The sequence below is a fragment of the Herpailurus yagouaroundi genome, unplaced genomic scaffold (assembly GCF_014898765.1).
Source record: "Herpailurus yagouaroundi ecotype Mexico unplaced genomic scaffold, PumYag 139, whole genome shotgun sequence".
Lineage (NCBI taxonomy): Eukaryota > Metazoa > Chordata > Mammalia > Carnivora > Felidae > Herpailurus > Herpailurus yagouaroundi.
This window is the reverse complement of record NW_024412394.1, coordinates 10008489-10027888: the sequence shown is the minus strand read 5'-3', so window position 1 is coordinate 10027888 and position 19400 is coordinate 10008489. Positions and strand designations below refer to the sequence as shown.

Sequence of the window (19400 nt, the reverse complement as noted above, 5' to 3'; positions counted from 1 at the left end):
TTTTTACCTTACTGTTTTATTTTTTCTATAATAATCACATTACTCAGCATTATATAAAATACAATTTGTTTTTTAAATATTTATTTTGATAGAGACAGAGAGTGTGAGGGGGGGAGGGGGGAGGGAGAGAATCCTAAGCAGGCTTTCACCGTCAGCACAGAGCATGATGCAGGGCTTGAACTCATGAACCATGAGATCATGTTCCAAGTCAAATTCAGATGCTTAACCAACTGAGCCATCCAGGTGTCCCACAAGTTGTTTTTTAAAATAAAATTTGATTATAAGAAGTCAGGATAAGATAATGAGGAGAGGGTTGGCACTCAAATACTTTAGCTCACTGTGCCCCCAAAGACAGGGCTGTCTTACTGCCCTGGTTGTGACTGGATCCCCAGAAGCTGGAGACTTGTAAAGAAATGGGAAACGGGGGTGCCTGGGTGGCTCAGTCGGTTAAGTGTCTAACATCAGCTCAGGTCATGATCTCTCAGTCCATGAGTTCGAGCCCTGCGTTGGGCTCTGTGCTGACAGCTCGGAGCCTGGAGCCTGCCTCAGAATCTGTGTCTCCCTCTCTCTCTCTCTGTTCCTCCCCCACTTGTATTCTGTCTCTCTCTCTCTCTCTCTCTCTCTCTCTCTCTCTCTCTCTCTCAAAAATAAATAACGATTTAAAGAAAAAAAGAAAAGAAATGGGAAACAGTACAAGCAGGAAGGGCTCAAAGTCAACATACAGAAGAAATGTGGAAGTTATAGGGAGAGGCCAAGGCTTTCCTGATCCTGGCCAGGACATTTTGACATACACCCCACCAAAACCTTCTCCTCCACTCCTAATCCATGTGTCTCACTCACTCTTACGGACCTTTCTCTCCAGGATCTGCCTTTGCCGAATGCAATGTTTTATGGTAACCCAATGCCACATTTCTACTGTTCTCCTTGTCCATGGTGGTATCACTCAAGCTCCCCATGGAGCAGCTGTTCTGCATCTCCCTAGTCCACCAGGGGTGACAGTCCCAACTGGAAGATGGATTCCTTCCCTCCCCTTTGTCAGGAAACATGCTCTGCCATTTAATGAGCTTGGTTCTCCCATTTATGTATCAGAGTAGGAAAACTATAAAATCCCCCTTTCAGGTTAATTATGGAGAGTGGGAGAGGAATATCCTAGCCACCAAGTGGAAGAATTGAGCTGTGTGTGTTTCTTATGTAGCTCTAGGGGAGCATATTATTTATCCTGCAAATCCAAAAGAGAGAAAACTGGGCCGTTGTGGTTTAAGTACTGCAAGCTTGCTCATTATGCAAGTGCATCAAACTTATGTAAAGTACCTAGCACGTGGGCCATCTCAGTAACTGCCTTATAATTAGCTTCTGTTTATTGAGCATTTAGGTCTTATCTAATCTTCGCAACCCTCTAAAATAAATTCTACTCATTCACTATTCAACAACTATACGTTGCATTTATTATGTGTCAGCACTGTGCTAATTGCTGGAGATAGAAGTCAAAACAACAACAACAACAACAACAACAACAACAACAACAACAACAACACAATATCCCTGCCTTCGTGGAGCTTACAGTTTGGTGGAGAAACAATATTATACAAATAGATGTAAAACCGCGACTGTGCCAAGTACTAAAATGGAGTTATCTAGTGCTGAGAGCCAGTAACCCCTGTTAAGGAAGACTCTAATGTGGAAGTGAATTTTGAGCAGGAGAAATAAGCAGGAGTTTTACCAGGTGGCCAAAGAGCAGGCAGAAGAAATAGATATACGAAGGCTCTGAGGCCAAAGGGAAGTGTTAAATATAGGAGAATGAAAGGCAAGTGTGTATTGGGGTTGGAGGAGAGATTGATGGAGAAGGGAGGAATTAATTCTATGCCAGATCTACCTGATACCTGATGTTCCAGAACCGGAGTCCTAACCATTGTACAGGCCTACCCCCACCCACAAGAAGCAAAAAATCCGCACATGAATTTTAAAAGCTTTAAGGAAATAGGTGTAGTGTATGTGATTTTCAAAGAAAACCTGTCAGGGAACGAAAGAGACCTTGAGACTTCGAGGACTGGCATATGAGAACTAGAACACCTGCCCAGGACCCTCGGAATGACTCAGACTTCACACAGGGCTCCAGGCTTAGCCCCAAGCCGGAGAGGCGAGGAAGCTAGAAATTCAAGGCTACCGGGGCGAGACTCCCACAGCCGCACACTTCCTGCTCACCACTGCGGCTGCGCGCGCGCCGTTCCGGAAGCGGAAGTGCACTAGCGGTCACCGTTAATTTTCAAGATGGCGGCTCTCAATGTGCTGGTGTATCCTTGTGGACGGCTGCTCCGAGGGCTCCTGGCTGCTCCAGTCGCGACCTGCTGGGCTCGGCCTCCAGCTCGCGGTTTCAGGGAAGGTGAGTCCTGGGTCCCGGCTACCTTCCAACGTTTGGGAAAGAGCGGGGGAGGTTGCTTCCCTCAGTCTCCATACGCCCCTCCCTCCCTTTCCTTAGCGCGGTTCTGAAACGCGGGAGATGCAGGCGCTCTGGGGGTGCTTGGAAGCACTTTCCAGACCCTGAGGCTATTATCTTGACTTCCCACTGCTCGCAAGTGTTCTCACTAGTAGGGGAGGACGGGGGGGAGGACGGAAAGAAAGGCCTGCTTAGTTAGCAAGGCAGGAAGAAACCTGTCCCGGGGTTCAGAAAAGTTTTCGGTAAACGTCTGCATGTTAGTTTTGATTTCCGTATTCTCCCAGCTGCTGCCTCCCTCGTTTAAAAAAAAAAAAAAATCCCTGAACCATAAGCGAAGGACATGTGGCTACCCTCCCCAGTTTCTCATCCGAAAATGCTGTGTTCTGATGGCGGCTTTTTCCGCCCTGGCCGCTAGTCTCCCAGAGAAGTGGAAGCTAAGGTGGAAAAGCCACCGAACAGCTGAAGCAGGCACATGCTAGATGGTGGTTCTCCTTTTCTATAATCGTTAAGTCTGGAAAGGCAGCCTGCTTCCAGCATTGAACTGAGCTTACAGAAGGCCAAGTACTGGACTTCAAATTGTCAAGGGATTCTGGAAAAAGAAAAGATACAGCCCCTTTCCTGAGAAGTTAGGTTCTAATGAGATGATATGTATATGCTCCAACAAATGCAAGTTTTTACATGACTAAATATAGGGAGATTTGGTTACTAGAAACAGAAACCCAATTGGAAGTTTTACTGAGGGGAATGTGTCTTGAACAGGCTTTGTAAAAAAAAAGGATGGACTGGCAGAGAGTGAAAAGGTCTTTTGGGACATAGCCTTCCTTTGTGCATTGCTGGAAGCAGGAAAGGATGAGTGGTGTGCAAAAGAAGTGATACTGGTTTTTGTTTTTGTTTTTTAAGATTCTGGCATAGTATTGGCCGACGTATCCTTCAAAGCTGAAAGGTATCCAGAGGGAAAGGGTAATCCTTATTGTCAGAGGGAACAGAAAAGTCCAAAAAGAAGAACCAAATGAAGCGTCCATTGGATTTGTCTCAGAAAGGGTCTCTTTTTAGCTTTCAGACAGCAGTGGCAGACCGGGCTCCTGGTAGGCCTGGCCCCAGCTAGCTGGGCTTGGCCTCCAGCTCGCAGATTCAGGGGAGGTGAGGGGGGGTCCCAGTTTGGGGAAATCAAAGAGAGATCTCATGAAGAAACAGAAATAGGTATGTTAGAAGAACTTAGCTGTGAAGGGAAAATGGAACATTTACTAGAAAGAACAACATAATTCAGATACTGCCTGGTTAACATTAGATAAACTAATCCATTAATAAAGAAAGGTACCGGGGCGCCTGGGTGGCTCAGTCGGTTAAGCGTCCGACTTCGGCTCAGGTCACGATCTCGCGGTCCGTGAGTTCGAGCCCCACGTCGGGCTCCATGCTGACGGCTCAGAGCCTGGAGCCTGTCTCAGATTCTGTGTCTCCCTCTCTCTCTGACCCTCCCCCGTTCATGCTCTGTCTCTCTCTGTCTCAAAAATAAATAAACGTTAAAAAAAAAAATTAAAATAAAAAAAAAAATAAAGAAGAAAGGTACCAAAGAGATCATGCTGATGACAGAAGGACTTGGTAAGATGTTTCATCTCTACCCATGCTGTACAATAAGCATATACCCATAAGATTTTTGAGGGTGTCTACCAAGCATCAGGCTCTAACACCTGCTGTTTACATATCCGTTGTGAAATTGAAAGTTGAAAACAGTTTTTTGCCATGTTTCCAGAGAATGCACGAGAGGAATCAGGGTTTCCTGATTCCTGATCAGGGTTTGTTTGTTTGTTTACAAAAGAGTATTTGAGATTCAAATTTTTTCAGCTGGAGATTTTGTGAAATGATGGACTGTATAATCAGATTGGTCTTTGAACTCTTTCTCTCCGTAAATATCTGGGTTGGTAACTCTTTGGTGTTACTTGCCGTCAGACCTAAAAGCTAAATCATTGAATCATGTGACCTTACATAAAGGCATTACCATATTCTTTATTCTGCTTGAGAACCACCTGTCTTCAAAGCCTTTAAATGAAACCACTTTGTCTTGATACACTATTTAAAGTTGTGGGGAGGAAGCTGGTGTTTTGCTGAAAATACTCATCCTACTTTTTAGAGTATCAGACAGTACTCCCTAATTATAGGCAGAGTTCATGAACACCCAACACTTGCCTGTAGAGACTCTCAGGCTAAAGCAGTGGTTCTCAACCGGGGGCAGTTTTGTCCCCCAGGGAACATTTGGCAATGTCTAGAAACACTTTTGGTTGTCACAACTGGTAGTCCTGGTATTTGGTGGGTAGAGGCCAGGGATGCTGCGAAACATCCAGTGCACAGGATGGCATCCCCAGCAAAGGACAGCCTGGGCTGAAATGTTAGTTGTGCTGCTGGTTTAAGGTTGATCAGAGGGACACAAAAAAAGCAAAAAAGATCCTGGAAAAAGCAAAAGTGAAGGAAGATAAAAATGGAAATTGTGGTTTAGTATGCGCCCTGCTGCAAGCACTGTGCTAGGTTTTCCACATACATTTATTCAGTCTTCTCAATTTTTTTTTTAATGTTTATTCTTGAGAGAGACAGAGACAGAGTGCAAGAAGGAAGAAGCAGAGAGAAACGGAGACACAGAATCCAAAGCAAGCTCCAGGCTCTGACCGTCAGCACAGAGCCTGACACAGGGCTCAAAATCACAAGCCATGAGATCATGACCTGAGCCGAAGTCGGACACTTAACCGACTGAGCCACCCAGGCACCCCCTTCTCAACAGTTCTTACAGGTGGATATTACTAACATTTTTACAATGAGAAAATCTGGCCCAGAGGAGTTCAGTAGCTGCCCAAGATCACACAGCTAGTAAGTGATGGCCTTGAAGTAGAGCCAGCACTCTTCCCTCTCCACCATTAATATCACTGGGCTACTCGACAGAAGGGCTTCCCTGTGGTTCTCCCCCAGTGAAAACTCTCATCACTTAACTCGCCGAGGACCATTAGTACTTTTTATGGGAAAGATTGTGTTAGATCTCATTCCTGCCTTATCACTCTTGGGAAGGAAATGTATTTAAATTTTTTTTTATTTTAAGTTTATTTATTTTTGAGAGAAAGAGTGAATGGGGGAGAGGCAGAGAGAGAGAGAGGGTGAGAGAGAATCCCAAGCAGGCTCCGCACTGTCAGCATGGAGCCCAATGCAGGGCTTGAACCCCACAAACCGTGATACCATGACCTGAGCTGAAACCAAGAGTTGGGCACTCAACTGACTGAGCCACCCAGGCGCCCCGTGGGAAGGAAATGTATTTAAAACAAAAATAAACAGAGGTGACTATCTGAATGAATAATAATCATCTATCAGAAACCAGTGCAGAGTATGTTGAAATGAGTAAAGGCTGAGGAATTTTCTTCATCTTTTCCAGTTAGCTAAGGGGTTTTCTGGAGGACTTAGCAATTCAGACAAGGATGTGCATGTCAAGTGGACATCTCTATAGCTAAAAGCTTTAAGAGACGAGTGGGTGAGTTGGGGGCTTTCCAGACTTGAAGGGACATAGTCCAGAGTAGCCTGCTAGTGGAAAAAGCATAGTAAAGTGTAATACACAGGGACATTCCCATCGGAGGTCCAAGGGAAAAGAACAGGCTAGGTGATTAGGGAATCAGAAAACTTTGGTAACAGGGGCGCCTGGATGGCTCAGTCGGTTAAGCGTCTGACTTCGGCTCAAGTCACGATCTCGTGGTCTGTGGGTTCGAGCCCTGCGTCAGGCTCTGGGCTGATGGCTCAGAGCCTGGAGCCTGCTTCCGATTCTGTGTCTCCCTCTCTCTCTGCCCCTGCCTCATTCATGCTCTGTTTCTCTCTGTCTCAAAAATAAATAAAACGTTTAAAAAAAAATCTATAAATAAAAAATAAAAAAAAGAAAACTTTGGTAACAGAACTAAAGATGAACAAAAGGGAGTGGGGAAGGAGCTTGAGAAAAGTAGTCAATAGCCAGAAGTGCTGCCACACATCCCAAACCCCCACTCGACTCCCTGGCCCTGCCCTAAGACTTGTAAGTGCCGCCTGTTAGCCATCAGTGACTCCGTTCTGTAATACTGTGCTTGGGACTTGGTTTCCATGGATCCTGTCCAAGAAGGACTTGGTCTCTGGGCACTTGCTGTGGCAGCGCCCTCCACATCATTCATGGGTCCTCCTTCCAACTTTACTAAATAGTTGAGTCTTTATACTGCCGCAGTTCACTGTGTCTGTGTTTATGTGGCCATCAAGGTCTTTCTGCGTTCACTGCAATCTCACCACAGCGCTGTTTGCTCTCGACTGTTATAATTCAGTTATCTTGGATTCCATCCTAGGCGAGTATTTATTGAAGTACTCAAAGGACCTCTTTACAAGGCATGGACTTTTATTGTAGTGAAGTTCCCATACTTGGTTTCATTCCTTTTTCTCCTCTAGGCCAAAGACTGTCTTCCTGTTCTGTTCTAATTCTCCACAGTAGGTAGAGCAGGGCTGTACCCTCCACAGGTGCTCAGCAACTTGTGTTGTCTCACTCACATGGGACGGATGATTTGATGTGTATGAGAAGTGCCTATCTTAGAAGATTCGACCCCTAATTCCAGTTTAGAAAACTGCTTCATGTCTTTCCTTAGTTTACTTGATAATAGCCACACCTCAGAGCACAAGGGTGATTCCATCTTTTTCTAAACAAGTTTTCCGTTAGTACCTGAACCTCTTAGTCCAGCTTTTCATGGCCATCCCCATCTTGAACGGAGAGGAGGTCAGGGACAAAATGGATCTCAGGGTTTGTTTGGTTTTGACTTGTTTTTGTATGCACACTGAAAATCAATACTATTTTGATTCCTATCTCCTGTTTTCGGAGGCTTAAAATCTGCTAGGGGCCTCTTCAGGCTCCAGCCAGGCCTCCTGCCCCTGCACTGAGACACAGCCCTGATCACTCTCAATCCTGCAAGAGTTCTCAGGTCATTCCTTCTGGTTTGACAAGTTGTCTGCATAAGATAAGCATCTGCCTATTGTTTTACCCACTGGATTATAGTAAGATGATTCACTGGCTCAGGGTTGCTGTGTGGGGAGCTGGCCACAGGCTTTTGATCTCTCTTCCAGGGGCCAATGAGATGACTTCAGGGTTTGGTTCTTTGCCGGGAGTGATGTGTGTTCTGTTAGATTTGTTTACCTCATGGTTAGGACCCAAGTGCCTCCACAGAGAGGGGAACCACATGTTTATCCGCTTCATGTTTCAAGACATCGTTCTCCTGCTGGCTTGAGTGTACCAGAATTGTGTCTCTCCTTTTGTTTCCTACCGGGATTATTAAAAACTTGCCCCTCACCTGTTGCTGCTTAGATTTGGTTGCTCTCTGCCCCTCTCCCAAGTTGGTTTTTGCAAAGTTTCCAGGGTGCCTGGAAGCCCTGCTGAGCTGGGGCTGAGTCCTTTTTCTGCTCCCCCTGCGTTTGTACATTGACACGTTCCAGTGACCGTCTTCCTGCAGCTGTGCTGGCCTCCTGACTGAGCATCAGTCTGAGTCTCACCCACATCCCGCTTAGGCTGGTCTCTGTTCTGAACAAGTAGATCCGTGTGTGGGGTGACGCAGTTTCTTTTACAGGGAGAAAACTAGTTTGTCTTTGAATGGATTAGTAACTACAGTGTTCTGGAGGAAGCCTCAGGGCGTTTCTGGCCATCATTACTCCTTTGTGTATCTGGAGTGGGAACAGTGAGGGGCTCTCAGGTTGGTCGTTTTGGAGTAATGAGTCTTTCTGAATGGTCTTGCCCAAAAAAATAAATGGGGGACAATTCCAGACAGTCTGTGTCCAATTAGGTGTTGGTCACAGAACTCAGTGATCACAGATGCTGCCCTGGGCCTCCAGTTGAGTTAGAATTGCCTCATTTTTTTCTTAGACATTCTCTTTCTCTCTTTTTCTTGTTTGTTATTTATTGCAAAAGCAGTACGTGTTTATTTTAGAAACTTTAGAAAATACGGACAGGCATAAAGAGAATAAATTCACGTACTGCCACCACTGAATGAAAACAGCATTACCATTTGGGTACACAGCTTCAGGGGTCTGAGCCTCCTGAAGTCTACGTCTGATTGTATGCTCATCAGCGTGTTTCCAGGAAAAGATCCATAATTTTCACTAGATTTTTTTTTAATGTTTATTTATTTTTGAGAGACACAGAGCAGGAGTGGGGGAGGGGGAGAGAGAGAGGGAGACACAGAACCTGAAGCAGGCTCCAGGATCTGAGCTGTCAGCACAGAGCCTGGTGTCGGGCTCAAACCTGCCAACCGCAAGATCATGACCTGAGCCGAAGTCGGACACTTAACCGACTGAGCCACCCAAGCGACCCTTCACTAGATTCTTAACATGAAGAACAACCTTAGGCTCTCTCTAATCTGCACTACTCCTTGCCTTGGCTGAAGCTGAGTAAAACTCATTATGGTAGCCAAGCTGCGGTTAAAATCCAGTTTTAGTATTTAGGGAGGCAATTTGCAGTCTAGCTAAGTGGACCGAAGTTTTCAGTGACAGTAATTAGCAGCCAGAAGGGAACCATGACAAGTACTTCGTGGTCTTGATGCTAGCTAGCATTTATTGAGCATGTGCTGTGTACCAGTTCCTATGCTAATGGCAATGGTTTCTCTCTTTCTAAAGAAACTGGGAGAACAAGGAAGAATCTCCAAGAACTTTTTTTTTTAATGTTTATTTTTGAGAGAGAGACAGTGTGAGCAGGGAAGGGGCAGAGAGAGGGAGACACAGAATCCAAAGCAGGCTCCAGGCTCCAACCTGTCAGCACAGAGCCCGATGCGGGGCTTGAACTCCTGAACCACGAGATCATGACCTGAGCCGAAGAAGTCGGAGGCTTAGCCAACTGAGCCACCCAGGCGCCCCTCCAAGAACTTTGTTTGATCATGTTTGCCGAACATGCACCATGGGCTTGGTTCTTCTTTGAATATTGTTGAAGTTGTCATTCTGCATCCTGGTTGAGTACACCAGGAGTAAATACATACAGCCTGATGGATGTGTGTGTGACTTACTGTCTTGCCCTCAAGTTTTCTTCTGACTGCCTCAGACCTTAACAGGTGGAGAGCTCTGTCTGGAATTGCAGTGCTCTCCTGAAAACTCAGCCTGGACCAGCGTCTGCAGGGCCCTCTCCCCCACCACCCTCTCCAGTGTACATGCAGCAAAGGTGCAACCCTGCAGGAGAGGAGTGGAGAAGGACAGAGGAGTTAAGTCACACTACTGCCTCATACAGCTGTAACCCGGCTTCCCAGGCTGAGTTCTGGGAGTGCCATCTGCTTGTCTGCTGTGGGGCCGCTGGCACAGCATTAGTTCACTCCTGTGTCTGAAACGTCAGGGTCAGAAGCCATGTTTGTCTGATTCTTGTCACGAAAGGACACATGCAGTAGGTACTTTTGAAGATCTTTTAGATGCTACTGTCCCCACCCCCACCTCACCTCTGAGGTCACATCGCTAGGCATGGTAGGGTAGGATCTTGCCAATTCCCCTGGTTTAGAACCAAGATGAATTTTGGCTCAGAACAGCAAAAACAATGTGGAGACCCTTAATCCCAGAGAGATGATATTACTTGGGGATCTAGGCTTGTCCCCACCTAGCCTCAAGGGCATAGAGCCTTGGCACTTGGAGGTGAACCCTGTACCCTTTTCTCTTCCAGGTGGGGATAGTGGGAGAGTGCAGACTGAAAGCTCCGTTTTTCTGCATGTGTAGAATTTGAGCTATTATTTGAAACTCCCTGTTCCTTATTAAATGGCTGACCTAATTTTTCCCCTTTATCTCTGTAGTGGTGGAGATCCAAGAAGGGAAGACAACTATAGTAAGTATCATTGAGCTGGCCACTACAGCGTCTTTAATGCTTGTAGCTGCCTGGGAGGGAAAGATGGACGGAGGCCCAAACTGGACTCCTGGCTTCAGGAGCAGCTCCCTCTGTCATCATAAATCCCATAGTCTACCATTTTTCAAGCTGTGCACTGTAGTGGTTGAATCAGAAACAGTCACTGTGCCTGGACTGAGGCCTCTGTTATTTGATTAAAGTGGCATTTCGTATGACAAGGTCTCAGAGGTCTTTGTTGATACGTTCTTTGGTGGGTGATTAATCAGTTTTCTAAAGGGGAAACTAAGGCAGTGGTGAGACTGGAAAGCCCAAATAAGCTGACCCATGGTGGGGAGCCTGGATCTCAGTCCCTTTCTTTCCTGCCTAGAATGACCAAGCTACTTCTTAAGTGACACAGTTAAAAGGTGACACTGTCTGGGCCCTGGGCTCTCTAGCTAGTGCGCTGGCTTGTCTGTTGGTTAAGTAGTTAGAATGATTCTTCATCCACCTACTCCCCCCTTTCCCTCAGTAGGCCCATCTCACCTCCCTTCCTCGGGGAGTCATGGGGCCTAGATTATCCTACAATCCCTAAAAGACAGCGTTGTTTTCACATGGCCTGCCATGCTTCCAAGGAACCCTCAACTACTCCACAGAGCTCCCAGAAGCCTCTAACTTCCATGTCGACCAGGGATTTAACCCCTCTGGCAGCCAGCCACGCTTGATCCTCCTCAAGGCAGTCTTATCCCCAGGACAAGCCCTCTTTGGGTTCCCTCTTTGGGTCCTCCCCAGAATACTTCCTCCAGCTTTTCACTGGTTAACCTCAAAACAGTTCTTTTTAGGGGGCTCCCATCCCTCTGGGCACCTCTTTTGGTTCCCTTACTCAAAGCCAAAACAAGCATTCACCCTAGAAACTCCATGCTGGTGGAGAAAAATATATCTGACCTTTGAATATGGAGTGTTTTTCCATATGGAGCGTGAATTTGCTATTTGCAAAATAAACGTGGAGACATTGTGGCACTGTGAGACCCCTGGCTACCTTTGGGTACTGCTCACTTTCTGGGTCTCACTGTCTTCATCTATAAAATAATATTATGATGCTTCCCTCACTAGGTCATAGGGGTAAAATGGGGTGATACATGTGAACCATTATTAGCACAGAGCCAGGCATACAGTGGGGAGTCAATAAATGTTAGCTCTCTCCCCCGTCAGGTCCGCCTTAACTTCCTCCCAAGACCTACCATGCGTCTCCACGTTTTCCCCAATGCACTTCTCCATTTCTGGCATGGCTGTGATAGCCTTGGTAGAAAGTTAGGTAGCAGTGCCCGCACAGCCTTGCATTGCATCCAGCCCCCTTTCCCTTTTGCCAGTTCTCCCCCAGGAGACAGTATTGCTTTCCTCCCAGAGCCCAGCCTCACTCTCATAATCCATGGCCTCAATCAGCAAGGTTTTCTAAACTCCCCCTCTTGTAATCAGAGCTGCCTCCCAGATCATTGGCTTATTAATTCCAAGGCTGTGTCACAGGATACAGCAGCAATGGCGGAGGTCATTGCACACGTGGCCTCAGCAGGATTTGAAAGGTGGCATCCAAAATGATGAAAGCAAGGAGGAAGGCGGGGGAGTGTATCTTCCCACGTGTGTTTTAAAAAGAGAGAGAAAAAGCAGGAGGGTACACGATACCTGCTTGTAGAGGGATAGATCAGGCTTTCTCAGCCTCAGTGCTGTTGGCATTTGGGGCCGGCTAAATCTGTTGTGGGGGCTGTTCTGTGCCTTGTAGCACAGTTAGCAGCTTCCCAGCTAGATGCCAGTAGCACCCCATCCCCCAGCTGTGGCAATCTAAAATGTCTCAGACATTGTCCCACATCCCCTGGGGGGCAAAATCCAGCCTGGTGGAGAACCACTGGCATAGACTTACCTCTGTAAGATGAAGCTGGAAATGGCACTTTCCTCTGAGAAGGATATGTGGGATGGGAGGGAGACTTCCTTTTAACTGTGTATCCCTGCACAGTTTGAAACTTCTTAGCATATGCATTTATTACTTTTTCCCAAAGCACGAAACATGATGTTCTGGTGTTTTCTTTTGCTTTGTTTTGTTTTGTTTGAGGAAGGGAAGATAGTGTTCAGCTGATAAAGCAAACCCCTCCCTCTTGCCATCAACATTAAGTCTAATTGCCACTACTCTTACACGCCACCGTGTGTCTCTGGCCACCCCTAAGGCCCAGTATACAAAAGCTGCAGAACCACCAGCACAGTTTGGGTGGAGAGACCTATCAGCCACTCCCACATGTCCCCAGAGATGAACTTTCCCCAGCATCTCACCATTTTGGGGGTTGCTCAAGGATCTGAAGCCCCACGTGGCCTTCTCCTCACTGGCTCTCTTTCTCTGCCTCCTAGATTGAAGGCCGGATGACAGGGACTCCCAAGGAAAGTCCAAACCCCCCTAACCCCACTGGCCAGTGCCCCATCTGCCGGTGGAACCTGAAACACAAGTATGGCTATGAGGTGAGTCTACTCAGACACTCGGTTCTGCATGTCATGGAGGTCATGGTCCCTGGTTCACTTAAGCAGCATCCCCACTCCCCAACCCCAACCCCACCCGCCAGCCACTGCATCTCATGGAGCCACCAAAGACAGGAGCATTTTGTTCAATGGCTCTCAACCCTGGCTGTGCCAGGGAGCTTAAAAAAAAAAAAAAAAAAACAGCCCCGCCCCAGACACTGATTCCATTGGTCTGGGGTGGAGCCTAGCCATCATGATTTTTTAAAGCTCCCAGGGTGATCCTAATGTGTAGCCAGGGTTGAGAGTCACTAACTTAGATCATGGTCTGGTTGCATGCAGTTCAGACCACCAGGGCCCTGTAACCCAGTCTTGCAGGGCGTGTTCCCAAGGGGATGAAATCAGAATCTAGATTTGACTTTTTGCCTTTTCTTAGGAGGGTATATTTGGAGAGTCCTCACTATGCTCTGGGGACACATTACTGTCTCTTTCCATACGAAGCTATAAAGGCTCCTGTTTGCTCCAGGTCTTCTAGAGCTGTTGTCTCCATGGAAAGGTGATAATGGTGAATAACAACAAGATGTAACCCGCACTGAGTGCAGGCTCCATGTCAGGCACTGTTGTAAGCATTTACATGTCTTAATTCACTTAGCTTTCACAATATCCCTGTGAAATAGGTATTTTTTTCACCCTTGTTTTCTAGATGAGGAAATTCGAGGCATGGAAAAGTTGGTGAATTTGCCTCAGTTCACCCAGCTAGTATCAGAGCCAGGATATAAACTCTAGGGATACAAAACCCAGGCAGAGCCTACTATCCTGACTGCTGTTCGCCATCCTCTCTAGAAACAGGGAGGTCTTGGGGGAAGGGACGCAGCCCTAGAAAAATCCATACTTGTCCTTCAGAGTTCTGTTGGTGACATTAAGCACCCTATTTTTAGCCTTCAGGTGATTCAGGCTCTGGGCCAATTTGACCTGCAAGTTGTCCCTGTGCCCCTCTGTGGAATGGGATGACTAAGGGCAGAGATCCCGGTCAGGTGGTAAGAGCAGGAGAGGCCACATGCCCATGGGATCTGAACAGAATGACCCGACTAATCTCCTGGGCCGGGAGCCTTGGCTCTGGGCCACCCAGCAGGGAGGGGGGCTCCTTTCACTCTGCCCCGGGCCCTTCTGCTCATAACTGCCTGAAGTAATCGGAAGCCTGCAGGTCACAGAGCAGTGTTGACAGCTTCTTGTGACATGAAGTTAGTGGGGTTGTGTCCATACTTAGAATCCCAGCTGAAAATGGGGAAGTGAAGCCCACACCTGCCTAACCACCATGGGGCACTCTTTCTACCAGCCGTTTCCAGGAAATGGATTTGGCTGTGTTTATCCAGCAGAAGAAATCCAATCCCCTCCGAGGTAAAGGCTAAAGTTGTTTTCCTTTTACCCCTTTCCACTCAGGACAATGTTAGCCTGAGCTGCACAAAGCTGTCGGCTTGCTTGGCAGCCTGCAGTGGGGGGCTGGGGCTGTGGGCCCAGTTTATTAGTCCTGGATAATCTAATCCAAGTTCTTTTCACCAGATTCTAAAGATTACAGGGGTGGGAATTGGGGGCTCGGGTCCCTGAGGAGCTGTCCAGTGATTAAAACAAATCTGCGGTTATACAGCGAGGCGCCTGCCAGGGCAGCAAGTCCGTTTGTGGAACATGACTGCTGAGACTGGCATGCCAGGCCCCTCAGGTGGGCGGGGCTGCCATCTCCATCGGGAAGTAATAGCCTTTTATTTAACCCCCTCAGCCACCCTATGAAAGTTGGAAGGGGAACTCAACTCTGGTCTTGATTTTGGCTCTGTTTGTCCTTGTTTCCTTCACTTGTCCAAAGCGGTCTCACAGTCCAAAGGAAGCCTGAGGATCCATTCACATCTGCTCACAGGGGGCTTAAGAAGATGTGGCATTCAACTTCACAACCCTCGTCCCCTCCCACTCGGCTCATATGCTGCCTCACACTTCCAAGGGAAGAGCATAGGTTGGAGGGGTGGTCTGTGTGTATTCTGGTCCCATGGCATGTAGGCTTTGGGGTAGATATGGTACCCATTTTCCCACTTTGCCTCTTGTGTGTAAATCTGTGACGTGCCCCCTATCTCACCCAAGGAGAATAATAGACGTTTCATTACCAAAAAAGATGCTGCTGGTGCTCGAAAGATTAATGCACTTTTTTTTTTTTTTTAAAGAGCAAGCAGGGGAGGGCAGAGGGAGAGAGAAAATCTTAAGCAGGCTCCACGCTCAGCACAGAACCCAACATGGGGCTCAGTCTCACAAACCGTAAGATCATGACCTGAGCTGAATCCAGAGTCCAATGCTCAACAAATTGAGCCACCCAGGTGCCCCAAGATTAACCCTTCTTGAAGAGTTTGTTTTCTAATCTATCAAAGATTCTTACGGAGGAGCTGAGAGCCTTTGGAGTTGGTTATGGGTTGGAAAATCTTATCAAGTTGGGATTTAACTTTTGTTAGGGTAAAGGTGGAACAGTGTGCAAAGCTCTATATAGAAGGTGTGGTATCAGGTTGGTTCCTGAGGGAGACATCAACCCCCTGGAGTGCTGGGGTGGGACGGCCCCCCCCTGTAGGCCACAAGACCCTGGTTCCCTATATCAAACACCTACCAGCTGAGTGTCTGCAGTTTTCCCTTTCCACCAGGATGTTCTGCTGCTCAGTCAGTTCATCCGGCCTTGCGGGGGCATGCTGCCTCGAAGGATCACAGGCTTGTGCCAGGAAGAGCACCGCAAGATTGAGGAGTGTGTGAAGATGGCACACCGGGCAGGTAGAATGCCCTCTCGGGGCTAAGAGGGGCAGAGGGCTATAGGTGCTATCCCCCCGATCCCACCCCTCGCTGGCCACCCCATGTTCCAGCCCCTCCTGGAAGAGAAATGGACATCCAGAGTCTTCATTATACCCGCCACCTGGTGCCAACTTCCTGCCCCCCTGGGCTTTCCCTCTAGCACCCGAGAGCTGCAAAGGGAGCTACAAGACCATTCCACATGTGCTCTTGCTTCCACTCAGGTCTGTTCCCAAATCACAGGCCTCGGCTTCCTGAAGGATTTGTTCCGAAGAGCAAACCCCAGCTCAATCGGTAAGCAAACCTGGGTGTCAGCACCAGGAGCATTTGGCAGGCCCTCTGCTCTCACTGTATTCCACTGGGGAAGCCATTTACTGGAGCTCGTCCCACAGCTCTGAAAGCTAGAGGGGTGCTTGGCTGTCCGTTCCATCCCTCCCAGCATGAGCACCCACCGCCGCTGCGGTTGACGCCGTGCACACTTCTGTGAGCCTCCCCTGCTGGCCTCAGCCTCTCTCCTCTTCCCTCCCCAGCTGGGCACTTAGCATAGGGGCAAAGAGGGTAAGAAGGTCTGCTGGTTGGGCATTAGAATGTGCTAATCCCCTGTTTATGACATCATACTGAGTTGCTATGGGAATGTCAGAGCACTTCTACAAACTTCGGTATCCCAGCACTAGGGTTACTAAAGGGCAAAATGAGGCCTTAGAAATGGGAGGGCTCTTTGGGGTAGGGCCACTGTGCACGTCCAACACTACAGAGCTTTAGCATCCACATAGACCAGATTTTCAAATGGCGCTCCCTAGAGTCCTGCAGTTAACCTGCAAGGCTGTTCATGGCAGCCTGGGAGGTCCTGAGCTTATGTAGAGAGGAAGGCCCCTAGATCCTGGAATCAATCAGTCTGCCTTTCAGCCTAAGCAGGGTGGCCCCTTCTGATATAGAAACACATTCCTGTCTCACACTCCCAGACAGCTCCTTTACCATACTCATGTCTTCCTAGATCTGTAATACCCCCTTGTTGAGAGTAGATCTGGGTTTATAAAGTTGATTTTGGTCTTCCTTCTTGTGGCCCCCCCCCCCCCCATCAGCAGCCCCTGCCCTCCGCAGTCTGTCCAGCTGCTACTATAACTGCTGTCTGTAGGGGACCAAAGATGGTTGAAGCAGAGCAAGACACCGCACCCACAGCAAACCTCTAAGGCTGATCCCCAACAAAATGGCAGACACAGAGGGTGGGAGGCCAGGCAGCGGACTGGGGGTGCAGGGCCAGAGCTGGGTCTTCACTGACACCTCACCAGCACCCTGGCCCCATGCCCATCTCCACCTGTACCTCCCACGTTGCTAGCTGTGTCATTTGCCCGCAGCCCTGGGGGAGCAGATCATATTAACCTCTTCCTTTCCTGGACCATTTGGGGGTTGAGCCTACCCTCCCTTCTGACTTGTAAAGAGACAGCAGCCGGCCTGAGGACACAATCCATCCTGCCCTCAGGCCTTTGAAGCAAGGCCAGGCTCCCTCCCATATATCCGGTGTCCTTTAACGTGACACGGGATTGATGATGTGTGGGGGCTCTTGAGTTGCAAAAGGCCACTCTGGGGGGGTGGGGGGGAAGTCCTGACTACGAGGGAGTTTGATTCCCTTGCAAGGGACTTTATGATTCCATCCAGAGGTCCTTGAGCTGTCATATACTGGCCCAGGCTCTGCTGGGCTCTGGGGAGCTACACTTCCCTCTTCCCTGGCCCCTTCAGGAGAGATAGAAAGGAGCCTCAGTTCTTCCTAGAGCTGGAGTGTTCCCCAGAGAGCTAACTGGAGGCCACCTAGGCACTCCCCCCTGCCAGCTGGCTGTTCCATGTGGCACAGGCATCAGGCCCAGAGCTAGCCAAAGCCCAGCTTACCGCTGGTCTCTCCAGGGCAGGGGGAAAACGGCCTTAGGGTAGCAGCTTTGAAGAACCTGGTCAGCCTCAAGATATTCTGGGGTCCTTGATCCCAATGAGCATTCCTTTTGGGGAGCCTGTTCCCATACTACATCTCTTCACCCCTTCTGAAAACTGGGAGATGGCAGCTCGGGGACCTGCCGGGTGTTCCCCTCCCTTTACCTTTACTCTTCTGCTGTCCCAGCACCACCAGCCATAGACAGGCCATCCCTGGGCCCCACCTACTACACAAAAGTCTCCCTGATGGGGGCACTGACATTGACAGTATACTGGAGAGCCCTTCCCTCCCTGCCCATACTTGGAGTGTAGGCCAGCACTTCCCACAGCTTTTTACTTCCTCTCAGAGCTGATCCCTTTGCACGAGGCTAAGAGCAGGAAACCAAGGTCCGGGGGAGTTCAGCTGAAATGTATAAATCAGCAATCTTTTTTTTTTTTTTTTTTTCCAGTTTTATCCAAAAATTTTCAACCAAGGTGATTAATTTTTTTTTAATGAAAAAGTTTCTCATATGAGGGTCTCTAGAGGTGGCTGGGTTGAGCCCCAGCCTCGAGTGGAGGCAGGGGAGGAGCCTGGCTTTGCCATAGCTGAGCTTTCAGGACGAAGGGTGGGCCTCTCTGGACAAGATCCAGGTTTCATTCTGGATGGAGTAAACCCCAGTCCTAGCCGGCATGAGCCACTTTTCCGGGAACTGTCAGGGCCCTGGCCATCCCCAAAGGAGGCCAAAGGACTGTGGGCGGCAGCCATCTTTCCCCACCCCCCTCCTGCTTACAGGAACCTTCCTGGGCTAGGTCTGTGCCACAGGCCCTCACCCTTGGCTCCCATCATGGGTTGGGTGAGGGGCAAGGGTCCTACACCAGTATGGCTGCCCAGGGGAGCTCCCGGAAGGCTGGGTTGGCAGAGGGAGCCAAGTGGGGAAGAGGGAAGGATTCCTCCAGGCCTTACATCAGCCTCTCCTCTCCCCATGACTGAGGCCAGAGAGGAATGATCTGCTCTCTGGGCAACCTCTTCCCCCGCCTCCTCCCCCAGCAAGTATACACACAAACACTGACAACTCATAAAGATCAAGGGAGCGCGTGGCCCTGGGCTGCCTGACCCTGGCCACACACACTTGAGGCAGCAAGAGCCCAGCCCATCTGTTTACAGCACACTCAGTCATTGCTCCCAGGAAAAGCCCCTGCTCCTCAAGAAGAGAAACTGGTGAAAGGCTCTGGCCTGAGGAGACAGTACCCATTCTCCCAGCTCTAGCATGGGCCACTGCCCTCACAGCCACCTCCCTACCCTCCCTCCACAGGTACCTGACCCGCTGGTCTCCCCGCTCCGTCAAGCCCATCTATAATAAAGGCCGCCGCTGGAACAAAGTGCGCATGGCTGTGGGGTCACCCCTCCTGAAAGACAACATCTCCTACTCAAGAAAGCCTTTGGTGCTGTATCACTGACGGGGCAGAGCTTCCTGAGAACGTGACCAGAGCTCCTATACTCTGGCCCAGCTCCTCCAATGGGCACGGCAGGCACAGGAGGCAATGGACCAACTTCAGTGCCCTCACCCTGCCTGGTGACAGCACTGGGAGGGTGGCGGGGTCCCTGAGCAGCAGTTGTGGTCCTATAACTGGCAGTTCTCCCAAAAAAGAATATCATAAACCAGGCTCATGGACTCCACCACTGGTTATGTGTGCTCACTGCCTGGGAAGTGCAAGCGCCTTGAGCCCATTTCTAGCCAGTTACCAAACGTTGAGTCACTAATCCCTTGTGATAGGCCAAGATGGTTCCCTATGTTGACCTGTGTTGACCGCCTTCAGCTCTTCACCCTGCAGGGCTTCGAGGAAATAAGTTGAGCTGCCTTCCTCGGAAGGCTTCTGGCTGTCCCCTCCCCTCCCCCACTCCCAGCAGTTTCCACCCACCATCATCTTTCCATCTCTCTCTCTCCTCTC

At 48.9% G+C, this 19400-nt stretch overlaps 1 protein-coding gene across 4 annotated transcripts; it reads left to right on the top strand.

Moving 5' to 3' along the window:
* The first annotated feature begins 2239 nt into the window (after nt 1-2239).
* MRPS18A (mitochondrial ribosomal protein S18A) lies at nt 2240-19128 on the top strand. 4 transcript variants are annotated; one of them, XM_040473635.1, is made up of 6 exons: nt 2243-2380; nt 10219-10250; nt 12639-12746; nt 15413-15536; nt 15715-15845; nt 18764-18833. In XM_040473635.1, the coding sequence occupies exons 1-5, from the start codon at nt 2269-2271 to the stop codon at nt 15807-15809; spliced, it is 471 nt and encodes a 156-aa protein (XP_040329569.1). In that variant the 5' UTR covers nt 2243-2268; the 3' UTR covers nt 15810-15845; nt 18764-18833. The 4 variants fall into 4 exon arrangements, with proteins under 4 accessions (XP_040329568.1, XP_040329570.1, XP_040329569.1 ...); XM_040473633.1 differs by having other exon boundaries at nt 2244-2380; nt 15776-15845; nt 18764-19128; XM_040473634.1 differs by lacking the exons at nt 15413-15536; nt 15715-15845; nt 18764-18833 and adding exons at nt 14077-14138; nt 14599-14900 and having other exon boundaries at nt 2240-2380.
* The last annotated feature ends 272 nt before the right edge of the window (nt 19129-19400 follow it).

Excerpts from the sequence above, each read along its gene's own strand:
- MRPS18A (XM_040473633.1), top strand. The coding sequence starts at position 2,269 with ATGGCGGCTCTCAATGTGCTGGTGTATCCTTGTGGACGGCTGCTCCGA. Across the intron at positions 12,747-15,412 it reads AACACAAGTATGGCTATGAG|GATGTTCTGCTGCTCAGTCA; the intron begins GTGAGTCTACTC and ends CCTTTCCACCAG. Across the intron at positions 15,846-18,763 it reads AGCAAACCCCAGCTCAATCG|GTACCTGACCCGCTGGTCTC; the intron begins GTAAGCAAACCT and ends CTCCCTCCACAG.